This window comes from Oncorhynchus clarkii, chromosome 20 (assembly GCF_045791955.1).
Source record: "Oncorhynchus clarkii lewisi isolate Uvic-CL-2024 chromosome 20, UVic_Ocla_1.0, whole genome shotgun sequence".
NCBI lineage: Eukaryota > Metazoa > Chordata > Actinopteri > Salmoniformes > Salmonidae > Oncorhynchus > Oncorhynchus clarkii.
The window spans coordinates 4610313-4627484 of NC_092166.1; the positions used below are offsets into that span (position 1 = coordinate 4610313).

Below are 17172 nucleotides of genomic sequence, written 5' to 3' on the forward strand. Positions count from 1 at the left end.
CAAGGAGCCAGCGGACAGGCAGTCAGTCAGCAGGCAGACACACTCTGGCATTAGGCACAGTAACTCAGTCAATCTGCATTGATTTTTACTTTTCTCTCTCCCTCTCCCTGTTTGATGTGGCAAAGGATCAGAGTGTTTCTACTCCACCCTCACATAATCTACACCATCTGATAGGTTCAAAAGGGTTTCTGCTCCACCCCTACATGATCTACACCATCTGATAAGTTCAAAAGGGTTTCTGCTCCACCCCTACATGATCTAGACCATCTGATAGGTTCAAAAGGGTTCTGCTCCACCCCCACATAATCTACACCATCTGATAGGTTCAAAAGGGTTTCTGCTCCACCCCCACATAATCTAGACCATCTGATAGGTTCAAAAGGGTTTCTGCTCCGCCCCCACACAATCTACACCATCTGATAGGTTCAAAAGGGTTTCTGCTCCACCCCAACATAATCTACACCATCTGATAGGTTCAAAAGGGGTTCTGCTCCATCCCCACATAATCTACACCATCTGATAGGTTCAAAAGGGTTTCTGCTCCACCCCCACATAATCTAATCTATACATATGTACAGTGCCTTCAGAAAGAATTCATACACCTCGACTTATTCCACTTTTGTTGTCACAACCTGAATTAAACATTTATTAAGTGTATTTTGTTCTCACCCAACTACCCCATAATGACAAAGTGAAACAGGTCTTTAGATTTTTTTTTGTTGCAAATACTGAAATATGTAATTTACATAAGTATTCACTCCCCTGAGTCTATGTTAGAATCACCTTTGGCAGCGATTACAGCTGTGAGTCTTTCTGGGTAAGTTTCTAAGAGCTTTGCACACCTGGATTGTCCAACATTTGCACATTATTCTTGAAAAAATGTATCAAGCTTTGTCATGTTGGTTGTTGATCATTGCTAGACAGCCATTTTCAAGTCAATTCAAGTCAAAACTGTAAGTAGGCCATTCAGGAACATTCAACGTTGTCTTGGTAAGTAACTCCAGTGTATATTTGGCCTTGTGTTCTAGGTTATTGGCCTGCTGAAAGGAGATTTTGTCTCTGAGTGTCTGTTGGAAAGCAGACTGAACTGTACAAGGTTTTCCTCTAGGATTGTGCCTGTGCTTAACTCTATTCCATTTATTTTTATCCTAAAAAAACTCCCTAGTCCTTGCCGATGAGAAACATACCTATAAAATTATGCTGCCACCAATCATTTTGCACGCCCAATTTTTCAGTTTTTGATTTGTTAAAAAAAGTTTGAAATATCCAATAAATGTCGTTCCACTTCATGATTGTGTCTCACTTGTTGTTGATTCTTCACAAAAAAATACAGTTTTATATCTTTATGTTTGAAGCCTGAAATGTGGCAAAAGGTCGCAAAGTTCAAGGGGGCCGAATACTTTCGCAAGGCACTGTACTTGCAGTGAAGCCACTCAATAACGACATCATACCAGTCATCCAACAACTACATCATACCAGTCATCCAACAGACTCCCATTCAGAGCGACACACAGAAGCATCCAGGGTCAATGCCCTGCTCAAGGGCACCTTGACAGATCTCCCACCAGGCAAAAAAAACGTGAACCCGAACCCTCCAAGATCCCCCCACAGTTCCCCAATAGCTGTCCCTCAACTATTAGAGACCACTCCCCACAGCCCCCCCCAAGAAGAAAAATAAAAAATACAATGAATTCCATTCCCCACCCCCAAGAACCCCCAGATGCACCAACAACCAAGAGAATGGACCCCCACCCCCAAGAACCCCCTAATGCACCAACAACCAAGAGAATGGACCCCCACCCCCAAGAACCCCCTAATGCACCAACAACCAAGAGAATGGACCCCCACCCCCAAGAACCCCCTAATGCACCAACAACCAAGAGAATGGACCCCCACCCCCAAGAACCCCCTAATGCACCAACAACCAAGAGAATGGACCCCCACCCCCAAGAACCCCCAGATGCACCAACAACCAAGAGAATGGACCCCCACCCCCAAGAACCCCCTAATGCACCAACAACCAAGAGAATGGACCCCCACCCCCAAGAACCCCCTAATGCACCAACAACCAAGAGAATGAACCCCACCCCCAATAACCCCCAGATGCGCCAACAACCAAGATAATGAACCCCACCCCCAATAACCCCCCAATGCACCAACAACCAAGAGAATGAACCCCACCCCCAAGAACCCCCTAATGCACCAACAACCAAGAGAATGAACCCCCACCCCCAAGAACCCCCTAATGCACCAACAACCAAGAGAATGAACCCCACCCCCAATAACCCCCAGATGCACCAACAACCAAGAGAATGAACCCCACCCCCAAGAACCCCCCAATGCACCAACAACCAAGAGAATGAACCCCATCCCCAAGAACCCCCAGATGCACCAACAACCAAGAGAATGAACCCCACCCCCAAGAACCCCCTAATGCACCAACAACCAAGAGAATGAACCCCACCCCCAAGAACCCCCTAATGCACCAACAACCAAGATAATGAACCCCCACCTCCAAGAACCCCCTAATGCACCAACAACCAAAAGAATGAACCCCCACCCCCAAGAACCCCCTAATGCACCAACAACCAAGAGAATGAACCCCCACCCCCAAGAACCCCCTAATGCACCAACAACCAAGAGAATGAACCCCACCCCCAAGAACCCCCAGATGCACCAACAACCAAGATAATGAACCCCACCCCCAAGAACCCCCTAATGCACCAACAACCAAGAGAATGAACCCCACCCCCAAGAACCCCCTAATGCACCAACAACCAAGAGAATGAACCCCCACCCCCAAGAACCCCCTAATGCACCAACAACCAAGAGAATGAACCCCCACCCCCAAGAACCCCTTAATGCACCAACAACCAAGAGAATGAACCCCACCCCCAAGAACCCCCAGATGCACCAACAACCAAGAGAATGAACCCCACCCTCAAGAACCCCCTAATGCACCAACAACCAAGAGAATGAACCCCACCCCCAAGAACCCCCTAATGCACCAACAACCAAGAGAATGAACCCCCACCCCCAAGAACCCCCTAATGCACCAACAACCAAGAGAATTAACCCCCACCCCCAAGAACCCCCCAATGCACCAACAACCAAGAGAATGAACCCCCACCCCCAAGAACCCCCTAATGCACCAACAACCAAGAGAATGAACCCCCACCCCCAAGAACCCCCTAATGCACCAACAACCAAGAGAATGAACCCCACCCCCAATAACCCCCCAATGCACCAACAACCAAGAGAATGAACCCCACCCCCAAGAACCCCCTAATGCACCAACAACCAAGAGAATGAACCCCATCCCCAAGAACCCCCAGATGCATCAACAACCAAGAGAATGAACCCCACCCCCAAGACCCCCCTAATGCACCAACAACCAAGAGAATGAACCCCACCCCCAAGAACCCCCTAATGCACCAACAACCAAGAGAATGAACCCCCACACCCAAGAACCCCCTAATGCACCAACAACCAAGAGAATGAACCCCCACCCCCAAGAACCCCCCAATGCACCAACAACCAAGAGAATGAACCCCCACCCCCAAGAACCCCCTAATGCACCAACAACCAAGAGAATGAACCCCCACCCCCAAGAACCCCCTAATGCACCAACAACCAAGAGAATGAACCCCACCCCCAATAACCCCCCAATGCACCAACAACCAAGAGAATGAACCCCACCCCCAAGAACCCCCTAATGCACCAACAACCAAGAGAATGAACCCCATCCCCAAGAACCCCCAGATGCATCAACAACCAAGAGAATGAACCCCACCCCCAAGAACCCCCTAATGCACCAACAACCAAGAGAATGAACCCCACCCCCAAGAACCCCCTAATGCACCAACAACCAAGAGAATGAACCCCCACCCCCAAGAACCCCCTAATGCACCAACAACCAAGAGAATGAACCCCCACCCCCAAGAACCCCCTAATGCACCAACAACCAAGAGAATGAACCCCCACCCCCAAGAACCCCCTAATGCACCAACAACCAAGAGAATGAACCCCCACCCCCAAGAACCCCCTAATGCACCAACAACCAAGAGAATGAACCCCACCCCCAAGAACCCCCAGATGCACCAACAACCAAGATAATGAACCCCACCCCCAAGAACCCCCTAATGCACCAACAACCAAGAGAATGAACCCCACCCCCAAGAACCCCCTAATGCACCAACAACCAAGAGAATGAACCCCACCCCCAAGAACCCCCTAATGCACCAACAACCAAGAGAATGAACCCCCACCCCCAAGAACCCCCTAATGCACCAACAACCAAGAGAATGAACCCCCACCCCCAAGAACCCCCTAATGCACCAACAACCAAGAGAATGAACCCCCACCCCCAAGAACCCCCTAATGCACCAACAACCAAGAGAATGAACCCCACCCCCAAGAACCCCCAGATGCACCAACAACCAAGATAATGAACCCCACCCCCAAGAACCCCCTAATGCACCAAGAACCAAGAGAATGAACCCCACCCCCAAGAACCCCCTAATGCACCAACAACCAAGAGAATGAACCCCCACCCCCAAGAACCCCCTAATGCACCAACAACCAAGAGAATGAACCCCACCCTCAAGAACCCCCTAATGCACCAACAACCAAGAGAATGAACCCCACCCCCAAGAACCCCCTAATGCACCAACAACCAAGAGAATGAACCCCCACCCCCAAGAACCCCCTAATGCACCAACAACCAAGAGAATTAACCCCCACCCCCAAGAACCCCCCAATGCACCAACAACCAAGAGAATGAACCCCCACCCCCAAGAACCCCCTAATGCACCAACAACCAAGAGAATGAACCCCCACCCCCAAGAACCCCCTAATGCACCAACAACCAAGAGAATGAACCCCACCCCCAATAACCCCCCAATGCACCAACAACCAAGAGAATGAACCCCACCCCCAAGAACCCCCTAATGCACCAACAACCAAGAGAATGAACCCCATCCCCAAGAACCCCCAGATGCATCAACAACCAAGAGAATGAACCCCACCCCCAAGAACCCCCTAATGCACCAACAACCAAGAGAATGAACCCCACCCCCAAGAACCCCCTAATGCACCAACAACCAAGAGAATGAACCCCCACCCCCAAGAACCCCCTAATGCACCAACAACCAAGAGAATCAACCCCCACCCCCAAGAACCCCCTAATGCACCAACAACCAAGAGAATGAACCCCCACCCCCAAGAACCCCCTAATGCACCAACAACCAAGAGAATGAACCCCCACCCCCAAGAACCCCCTAATGCACCAACAACCAAGAGAATGAACCCCACCCCCAAGAACCCCCAGATGCACCAACAACCAAGAGAATGAACCCCCACCCCCAAGAACCCCCTAATGCACCAACAACCAAGAGAATGAACCCCCACCCCCAAGAACCCCCTAATGCACCAACAACCAAGAGAATGAACCCCACACCCAAGAACCCCCTAATGCACCAACAACCAAGAGAATGAACCCCACCCCCAAGAACCCCCTAATGCACCAACAACCAAGAGAATGAACCCCCACCCCCAAGAACCCCCTAATGCACCAACAACCAAGAGAATGAACCCCACCCCCAAGAACCCCCAGATGCACCAACAACCAAGAGAATGAACCCCACCCCCAAGAACCCCCTAATGCACCAACAACCAAGAGAATGAACCCCCACCCCCAAGAACCCCCTAATGCACCAACAACCAAGAGAATGAACCCCCACCCCCAAGAACCCCCTAATGCACCAACAACCAAGAGAATGAACCCCCACCCCCAAGAACCCCCTAATGCACCAACAACCAAGAGAATGAACCCCCACCCCCAAGAACCCCCTAATGCACCAACAACCAAGAGAATGAACCCCACCCCCAAGAACCCCCAGATGCACCAACAACCAAGATAATGAACCCCACCCCCAAGAACCCCCTAATGCACCAACAACCAAGAGAATGAACCCCCACCCCCAAGAACCCCCTAATGCACCAACAACCAAGAGAATGAACCCCACACCCAAGAACCCCCTAATGCACCAACAACCAAGAGAATGAACCCCACCCCCAAGAACCCCCTAATGCACCAACAACCAAGAGAATGAACCCCCACCCCCAAGAACCCCCTAATGCACCAACAACCAAGAGAATGAACCCCACCCCCAAGAACCCCCAGATGCACCAACAACCAAGAGAATGAACCCCACCCCCAAGAACCCCCTAATGCAACAACAACCAAGAGAATGAACCCCACCCCCAAGAACCCCCAGATGCACCAACAACCAAGAGAATGAACCCCACCCCCAAGAACCCCCAGATGCACCAACAACCAAGAGAATGAACCCCACCCCCAAGAACCCCCAGATGCACCAACAACCAAGAGAATGAACCCCACCCCCAAGAACCCCCAGATGCACCAACAACCAAGAGAATGAACCCCACCCCCAAGAACCCCCAGATGCACCAACAACCAAGAGAATGAACCCCACCCCCAAGAACCCCCAGATGCACCAACAACCAAGATAATGAACCCCACCCCCAAGAACCCCCTAATGCACCAACAACCAAGAGAATTAACTAAAAGAGACAAAAGGAAAAGACAGAAGAAAACAGCAAACAACAAATACTGTGTACAAGACAGTAGTTTTGGAATTGTTAGTTAGATTACTTGTTATTACTGCATTGTCGGAACTAGAAGCACAAGCATTTCGCTACACTCGCATTAACATCTGCTAACCGTGTGTATGTGACAAATAAAATTTGATTTGAAAATAATACATTTAAAACAAAGGACATCAAGGACAACTAAAATAATCATGTCTGGCACTATTACATGTATGTGTGTGTTCTTGTAGGTGTTTATTTGAATGAGAGTGTGTGTATATGCATGTGTACAAACACCTGCACGGCATCAGCCTCAGGCAAACCGACATTAGTTGTAAAAACACTGCCACTTAGTGTTTTTCAGATTTTCTTTTTATTATGTTTTATTTTGACTCTTTTTACTTGTTTAAATTTGTTTTACTTTTATCTTTGACCATAATTCTCTCTCTCACACAGCAACTCCACTCCCACTTGTCTCCAATTCCACATACCAACCCTCAGCTTCCCTCAGCCCATCCCATTTATCTCTGCTGGCCACCCACTTCGGGTTTCTAAGCAGAACATATCTTTCAACTTTCGACCAATCTGATTCCACGCTTCAAGACTGATTCGATCACGTGGATTGGGATATGTTCCGCATTAATTCCAACAACAACATTGACAAATACGCTGATTCGGTGAGCGAGTTTATTAGAAAGTGCATCTGCGATGTTATACCCACAGCAACAACTAAAACATTCCCAAACCATAAACCGTGGATTGATGGCAGCATTCGCACGAAACTGAAAGCGCTTTTAACCAGGGCTAGGTGACCGGAAACATGACCGAATACAAACAGTGTAGCTATTCCCTCCGCAAGGCAATCAAACAAGCTAAGTGTCAGTATAGAGACAAAGTAGAGTTGCAATTCAATGGCTCAGACACAAGAGGCATGTGGCAGGGTCTACAGTCAATCACGGATTACAAAAAGAAATCCAGCCCAGTCACGGACCAGGATGTCTTGCTCCCAGGCAGACTAAATAACTTTTTTGCTCGCTTTGAGGACAATACAGTGCCACTGACACGGCCCGCTACCAAAACCTGTGGGTTCTCCTTCACTGCTGCCGACGTGAGTAAAACATTTAAACGTGTTTACCCTCGCAAGACTGCAGGCCCAGACGGCATACCCAGCCGCGTACTCAGAGCATGCGCAGACCAGCTGGCTGGTGTGTTTATGGACATATTCAATCAATCCTCATCCCAGTCTGCTGTTCCCACATGCTTCAAGAGGGCCACCATTGTTCCTGTTCCCAAGAAAGCTAAGGTAACTTAGCTAAACGACTACCGCCCCGTAGCACTCACTTCCGTCATCATGAAGTGCTTTGAGAGACTAGTCAAGGACCATATCACCTCCACCCTACCCGACACCCTAGACCCACTCAAATTTGCTTACCGCCCCAATAGGTCCACAGACGACGCAATCACAACCACACTGCCCTAACCCATCTGGACAAGAGGAATACCTATGTGAGAATGCTGTTCATCGACTACAGCTCAGCATTTAACACCATAGTGCCCTCCAAACTCGTCATCAAGCTCGAGACCCTGGGTCTCAACCCCGCCCTGTGCAACAGGGAACTGGACTTCCTGACGGGCCGCCCCCAGGTGGTGAGGGTAGGTAACAACATCTCCACCCGCTGATCCTCAACACTGGGGCCCCACAACGGTGCGTTCTGAGCCCTCTCCTGTACTCCCTGTTCACCCACGACTGCGTGGCCATGCACACCTCTAACTCCATCAAGTTTGCGGACGACACTACAGTGGTAGGCTTGATTACCAACAACGACGAGACGGCCTACAGGGAGGAGGTGAGGGCCCTCGGAGTGTGGTGTCAGGAAAATAATCTCACACTCAACATCAACAAAACAAAGAAGATGATCGTGGACTTCAGGAAACAGCAGAGGGAGCACCCCCCTATCCACATCGACGGGACAGTAGTGGAGTGGGTAGTAAGTTTTAAGTTCCTTGGTATACACATCACGGACAAACTGAATTGGTCCACCCACACAGACAGCGTGATGAAGAAGGCGCAGCAGCGCCTCTTCAACCTCAGGAGGCTGAAGAAATTCGGCTTGTCACCAAAAGCACTCACAAACTTCTACAGATGCACAATCGAGAGCATCCTGTCGGGCTGTATCACCGCCTGGTACGGCAACTGCTCCGCCCACAACCGTAAGGATCTCCAGAGGGTGGTGAGGTCTGCACAACGCATCACCGGGGGCAAACTACCTGCCCTCCAGGACACCTACACCACCCGATGTCACAGGAAGGCCATAAAGATCATCAAGGACAACAACCACCCGAGCCACTGCCTGTTCACCACGCTATAATCCAGAAGGTGAGGTCAGTACAGGTGCACCAAAGCAGGGACCGAGAGACTGGAAAAACAGCTTCTATCTCAAGGCCATCAGACTGTTAAACAGCCACCACTAACATACTGACTCAACTCCAGCTCACTTTAATAATGGAAATTGATGTAAAAATGTATCACTAGCCACTTTAAACAAATGCCACTTAATATGTTTACATTCCCTACATTACTCATCTAATTTGTTTTTGTATATACTGTACTCTATATAATCTACTGCATCTTGCCATCTTTATGTAATACATGTATCACTAGCCACTTTAAACTATGCCACTTTGTTTACATACTCATCTCATGTATATACTGCACTCAATACCATCTACTGCATCTTGCCTATGCCGTTCTGTACCATCACTCATTCATATATCTTTATGTACATATTCTTTATCCCTTTACACTTGTGTGTATAAGGTAGTAGTTGTGAATTGTTAGGTTAGATTACTCGTTGGTTATTACTGCATTGTCGGAACTAGAAGCACAAGCATTTCGCTACACTCGCATTAACATCTGCTAACCATGTGTATGTGACAAATAACATTGGATTTGATTTGAACTATGCTGTGATGTTGAACATACAATTTCAATTTATCTAATCAAATTGAATCCACAGATTGATAGTTGAAGATAAATACTTTTACTAAAAGTATTAGTATATTATTAATGGACTGACCCGGTCTCTCCAGATCTCCTAACAGTACTATTTCTAGGGTCAATTTTAGTTCAATGCTATGCATTCTTAGCCATTCCTGAACCTGAGACCAGAAACAGGCTACCTGAGGGCAATACCAAAATAAGCTGCTCACTGCACTGAGGCTAGGCGACACGGTCACCACCGATAAATCCATGATATTTGAACATTTCAATAAGCATTTCTCTACGGCTCTGGCTACTCCAAACCCGGCCAACAGCTCTGCCCCCCTACTGCAGCTACCCGCCCGAGCCTCCCTAGCTTCTCCTTCACCCAAATCCAGACAGCAGATGTTCTGAAAGAGCTGCAAAACCTAGACTCGTACAAATCAGCTGGGCCAGACAATCTGGACCCTCTCTTTCTAAAACTATCCTCTGCCATTGTTACAACCCCTATTAAAAGCCTGTTCAAAACTCTCTTTCGTATCAACGATTTTCTAACCCAGCTGATAAATTTGTATAAATGTTTTAGAAGAAGTGTGGAGCATCCTGATTTGGATCATTGAGCAAATCTCTTTTTTTGTTGTCCACTTTCATATTTAAAAGGATCCACCTTCCTTGCGAAACATTCCTGGCTATTTGCACATTCAGATCAAAATGTTAATTAATATCATCACACCGTTTGAGTTCCTTTTACACAATCCATGTTGGAATCGTGTATTTTTACCTTGGCTGTGAGTGTCTTGTTTTCTCTTTGGAGCGTGAGAATTTCACTCTGGCTGAACTTCTACCTCCTCACACAACTTTTCCAGTGTTGCGTGGATTCCAGCCAGGGCACTAGCTTCTACCTCAATGGTAAGTAAATTGTCCTTGTCTGTAGATGAATCAGTTTTTCTTTTTTTTTTTTGGGTTAAAGTTATTTTGTGAGGCGGTCGGATCCATGAAGGAGTATGTTGTTCCTCCATAGCGTAAAGCTGTTGGTACTCGTTGATTTCCCTCAGGATCTCCTTAGTATCCAGATTGTCTCTTTACTGCAATCAGTTGATTTACGAAAAGATAACAATGAGTCTTTCCCATGACGACGACAGGTGTCTGTAGTATAGCCTCGCAGAATCCACGTCCACGCAGTCCGTAAAGGCTAACCACGTCGTCCTTAGCAACATGTTCTATAGTTTTACTTTAGTGCCTTATTGCAAACAGGATGCATGTTTTGGAATATTTTTAATCTGTACAGGCTCCCTTCTTTTCACTCTGTCATTTAAGTTAGTATTGTAGAGTAACTACAATGTTTTTGATCCATCCTCAGTTTTCTCCCATCACAGCCATTAAACTCTGTAACTGTTTTAAAGTCACCATTAGCCACATGGTGAAAACCCTGAGTAGTTTCCTTCCTGTCTGGCAACTGAGTTAGGAAGGACGCCTGTATCTTTGTAGTGACTGGGTGTATTGATACACCATCCAAAGTGTAATTAATAACTTTACCATGCTTGGAAATCCTCCCTGGTCTTTGTGGATGAATCTGTGTTTGAAATTCACTGCTTGACTGACGGACCTTACAGATAATTGTATGTGGGGTACAGAGATGAGGTAATCATTCAGAAATCATGTTAAACACTATTATTGCACAAAAAGTGATACCATGTAACTTATTACAGGACTTGTTAAGCCCATTTTTACTCCTGAACGTATTTAGATTTGCCATAAAAAAGGGGTTGACTACTTATTGACTCAAGACATTTCAGCTTTTAATTTGTATTAATTTGTAAAATTTTCTAAAAACATAATTCCACTTTGACATTATGAGGTATTGTGATGTCATTATGGGGTTATTGTGATGTCATTATGTGGTTATTGTGATGTCATTATGTGGTTATTGTGATGTCATTATGGGGTTATTGTGATGTTATTGTGATGTCATTATGGGGTTATTGTGATGTCATTATGGGGTATTGTGATGTCATTATGGGGTTATTGTGATGTCATTATGGGGTTATTGTGATGTCATTATGGGGTATTGTGAGGTCATTATGGGGTTATTGTGATGTCATTATGAGGTTATTGTGATGTCATTATGGGTTATTGTGTTTAGGCCAGTGACACAAAACCTACATTTAATATATTTACACTTTGTAAAACAACAAAATGTGGAAAAAGTCAATGGGTGCGAATACTTTCTGAAACTATACAGGGTGTGAATACTTTCTGAAACTATACAGGGTGTGAATACTTTCTGAAACTATACAGGGTGTGAATACTTTCTGAAACTATACAGGGTGTGAATACTTTCTGAAGGTATACAGGGTGTGAATACTTTCTGAAGGTATACAGGGTGTGAATACTTTCTGAAGGTATTCAGTGCTTTCGGGCAGTATTCAGACCCCTTGACTTTTTCCACATTTTGTTACGTTACAGCCTTATTCTAAAATCTACACCCAATACCCCATAATGACAAAGCAAAAAACATTATTTTTTTTTACATTTCTGCAAGTGTATTAAAATAAAAAGAAGAAATCCATTATTTACATAAGTATTCAGACCCTTTGCTATGAGATTCAACATTGTGGGGCAGCAGCTTAGCCTAGTGGTTAGAGCGGTGGACTAGTAACCGAAAGGTTGCAAGTTCAAATCCCCGAGCTGACATGGTACAAATCTGTTGTTCTGCCCCTGAACAAGGCAGTTCATCCACTGTTCCTAGTCATTAAAAATAACCATTTGTTCTTATTTAGTTAAAATTGAAATCCTGTTGATCATTGAGATGTTTATACAACTTGATTGGACATGATTTGGAAAGGCTATCTATCCTACAGTTGTCTATGTAAAATCCCACAGTTGTCTATGTAAAATCCTACAGTTGTCTATGTAAAATCCCACAGTTGTCTATGTAAAATCCTACAGTTGTCTATGTAAAATCCTACAGTTGTCTATGTAAAATCCCACAGTTGTCTATGTAAAATCCTACAGTTGTCTATGTAAAATCCCACAGTTGTCTATGTAAAATCCTACAGTTGTCTATGTAAAATCCTACAGTTGTCTATGTAAAATCCCACAGTTGTCTATGTAAAATCCCACAGTTGTCTATGTAAAATCCTACAGTTGTCTATGTAATGTCCCACAGTGGACAGTGCATGTCAGAGCAAAAACCAAGCCACGAGGTTCAAGGAATTGTCCGTAGAGCTACAAGATTGTGTCGTGGTACAGATCTGGGGAAGATGTTTGTTTAGGTGTGTGTGTTTGTTTAGGTGTGTGTGTTTGTTTAGGTGTGTGTGTGTTTAGGTGTGTGTTTAGGCATGTGTTTGTGTTTAGGTGTGTGTTTGTGTTTAGGTGTGTGTGTGTGTGTTTTTGAATAGGTGTGTGTGTGTTTAGGTGTGTGTTTAGGCGTGTGTTTAGGTGTGTGTTTGTGTTTAGGTGTGTGTGTGTTTAGGTGTGTGTGTGTTTAGGTGTGTGTGTGTGTGTTAAGGTGTGTGTTTAGGTGTGTCTTTAGGCGTGTGTGTGTGTTTAGGTGTGTGTGTGTGTGTGTGTTAAGGTGTGTGTTTAGGTGTGTGTGTGTGTGTGTGTGTTAAGGTGTGTGTTTAGGTGTGTGTGTGTTTAGGTGTGTGTGTGTGTGTTAAGGTGTGTGTTTAGGTGTGTGTTTAGGCGTGTGTTTAGGCGTGTGTGTGTGTTAAGGTGTGTGTGTAGATGCCTGTTTGAGACACTGAGGAGGTAGAGAGGCAAAGCTCTAATAAACAGCTAATTATGCAACTCCCTGTTCCACCACAGCAGACAGCTGCACACACACACACACACACACACACACACACACACACACACACACACACACACACACACACACACACACACACACACACACACACACATAGAGCACGTTGTTGAATCCATTAAGGCCTCATCTCAAAACAACTCTCGTTCATTTTGCTCTAACACTCAAATCCCTCTGCTAGCTGTGCTCTGATGTGTAGGAGTGGAGTGTGTGTGTGTTCTTGAGAGAAAGAGTGTGTGTATGTGAGCGTGTGTGTGTGTGTGTCTTGTTCCTGGGAGGGAGGGGATCTGGACTAGATTCATAACAATTAAAGCATTTGATTTAACCTCTGAGGTCAGAGAGTCTGTTGGACAGATTAACACTGGAAATAAATGATTTAACCTCTGAGGTCAGAGAGTCTGTTTGACAGATTAACACTGGAAATAAATGAGCATGCACAGTGGACAATCCATTAATTTAAAAGAGAGAGAGAGAGAGAGGGGGAGATAGAGAGGGATAGAGAGGGAGAGAGAGAGAAAGCAAGAGAGAGCCCTGAGAGATAGGGTGAGGGGGATATACAGAGGGAGAGATAGAGAGGGAGAGATAGAGAGGGAGAGAGAAAGAGTGGAATAGTGATAGAGAGGGAGGGAGGGGGAGAGAGAGGGCGACAGAGAGAGAGAGAGGGAGATATATATATATATATAGAGAGAGAGAGAGAGAGAAGGAGAGAGAGAGAGAGGAGTGTTCTGCTAGCCCAGAAAGCAGAGCTGGTGTGTATGTGTGAGCGTGGCTCTACCAGCTTCATCAGAGCTCCACAGCAGCGTAATATAAACAGACTGAGAGATGTCTGAGCACATCTTCATACGCCCTCATTACAAACAAACATTAAAAATCATCCATCCATTCATCCATCCACACAGATAGCCTTAAAGCAACATCTACCCACCCATCCATTCATCCATCTGTCCTTCCACCCAAACACACACACACACACACACACACACACACACACACACACACACACACACACACACACACACACACACACACACACACACACACACACACACACACACACACACACACACACACACACACACACTCTGATGAAGCATGCAGAACATGTTACTGTTAATGAGTGTTGTTCTTACCCTGGGTAGCGATGTAATGGTTGGGCCTGTGGTAGCCCTGTAAACGAGAGAGAAAGAGAGAGGGAGAGAGAGACAGAGAGAGAGGGAGAGAGAGACAGTGAGAGAGAGACAGAGAGAGAGAGGGAGAGTATATAAATCATGCCTAAAGTATGTAAATCAAGCCTACATTATGTCGTGATGAATGTAGTAACATGTTTGTCAGGAAACTGTATGGAGAATAGGCTTTTGTCAGTCAACATCATTATTTGAAGAAAGCAACACTAAACGCAGACACATCTTTAAAAAGAGAGAAAGACACACACACCTCCACACCTCTGTAGATAACAAGAATCCCCAGATATATCTAGCTACTAGCAGGACTGATCTCCACAACAGACCTGCCATTCTCAGGGATTACTGTAATCTAACCTAATCACTCAAATTGTATTTGTCCCTGTCTTCTCTCATGAGATACAGTTGAAGTCGGAAGTTTACATACAATTTAGGTTCGTTAGAGTCATTAAAACTCATTTTTCAACCACTCCACAAATGTCTTGTTAACAAACTATAGTTTTGGCAAGTCGGTTAGGACATCTACTTTGTGCATGACACAAGTCATTTTTCCAACAATTGCTAACAGACAGATTATTTAATCTATAATTCACTGTATCACAATTCCAGTTGGTCAGAAGTTTACATACACTAAGTTGACCCTGCCTTTAAACAGCTTGGAAAATTATGACATGGCTTTAGAAGCTTCTGATAGGCTAATCGACATCATTTGAGTCAATTGGAGGTGTACCTGTGGATGTATTTCAAGGCCTACCTTCAAACTCAGTGCCTCTTTGCTTGACATCATGGAAAATCAAAAAGACCTCAGAAAAATAAGTGTAGACCTCCACAAGTCTGGTTCATCTTTGGGAGCAATTTCCAAACACCTGAAGGTACCACGTTCATATGTACAAATAATAGTATACAAGTATAAACACCATGGGACCACGCAGCCGTCATACCACTCAGGAAGGAGACGCATTCTATCTCCCAGAGATGAACGTACTTTGGTGAGAAAAGTGCAAATCAATCCCAGAACAACAGCAAAGTATCTTGTAAAGATGCTGGAGGAAACAGGTACAAAAGTATCTATATCCACAGTAAAATGAGTCCTATATCGACATAACCTGAAAGGACACTCAGCAAGGAAGAAGCCACTGCTCCAAAACCACCATAAAAAAGCCAGACTATAGTTTGCAACTGCACATGGGGACAAACTCTGTACTTTTTGGAGAAATGTCCTGTGGTCTGATGAAACAAAAATAGAACTGTTTGGTCATAATGACCATCGTTATGTTTGGAGGAAAAAGGGGGAGGCTTGCAAGCTGAAGAACACCATCCCAACCGTGAAGCACGGGGGTGGCAGCATCACGTTGTGGGGGCACATCACAAAATAGATTGGCATCATGAGGTAGGAAAATTATGTGGATATATTGAAGCAACATCTCAAGACATCAGTCAGGAAGTTAAAGCTTGGTCGCAAATGGGTCTTCCAAATGGAGAATGACCCAAAGCATACTTCCAAAGTTGTGGCAAAATGGCTTAAGGACAACAAAGTCAAGGTATTGGAGTGGCCATCACAAAGCCCTGACCTCAAACCTATAGAACATTTTAGTGGGCAGCACTTAAAAAGTTTTTGTGAGCAAGGAGGCCTACAAACCTGACTCAGTTACACCACCTCTGTCAGGAGGAGTGGGCAAAGATTCACCCAATTTATTGCAAATTCTTAAAATAAAGTGGTGATCCTAACTGAAGCTCTCCTAAAAAGCTCTAGATGTTGTTTTTCAAAAATATATATATTTTTAAAAAGCTCCAATGGCCGAACCAGATTCTCAGCGATCTGCTGTCAAATGTGAAATAGTTTGAAGCGAAATTAAAGCTGTGGCAAGTCCCACTAGAAAGGTGATTTTCCTACTCTTTGAGGACAAGAGCCTGAGATTACGTTGGAAAATGACGGCGAGTGTGGAAAGCTTGCCAAGTTATTTTGCGAGAGGTTTAAAAGGATGTGAAAAGTAAACACCTGACGTTGAACATATTTTCAACCCCGTTTAACGTTGAAATAGCGGATGACATTGAGCTGCAAAGTCATTGAGCTGCAAAGCAATGACTAGCTCAAAGTCAGGCACAACAACCTCCCTCTCCTTGAATTCTACAAAAATGTACGCTAGCCCCGAGCAATTTCCTGTTCTGAGGAGACATGCACTTAAATGTGCATCTGTGAGCAGTTCTTTTCCAAAATGACTCTCGATTCTGCTCAATTCTCAAGTGACTCAATTCTCAAATGACTCTCGATTCCGCCCAATTCTCAAGCGACTCAATTCTCAAATGATTCTTGCAAAAAAAACTCGATTCCGCTCAATTCTCAAGTGACTCAATTCTCAAATGACTCTCGTTTCCACTCAATTCTCAAGTGACTCAATTCAAGAAAATGTCTCTCGATTCCGCTCAATTCTCAAGTGACTCGATTCTCAAATGTCTCTCGATTCCGCTCAATTCTTAAGTGACTCAATTCTCAAATGACTCTCGATTCCACTCAATTCTCAAGTGACTCAATTCTCAAATGACTCTCGATTCCACTCAATTCTCAAATGACTCTTGCAAAAAAGCTT

General features: G+C 45.3%; 1 protein-coding gene across 1 annotated transcript in view; it reads right to left on the reverse strand.

The window, feature by feature from the left end:
• The window catches only part of LOC139375798 (receptor-type tyrosine-protein phosphatase mu-like), a 418014-nt gene that overhangs the window by 101700 nt on the left and 299142 nt on the right, over positions 1 to 17172 (reverse strand). The window contains exon 23 of the mRNA XM_071117668.1: positions 14534 to 14570. Coding sequence (XP_070973769.1) covers positions 14534 to 14570 — 37 coding nt within the window. The remainder of the gene's footprint in view (positions 1 to 14533; positions 14571 to 17172) is intronic.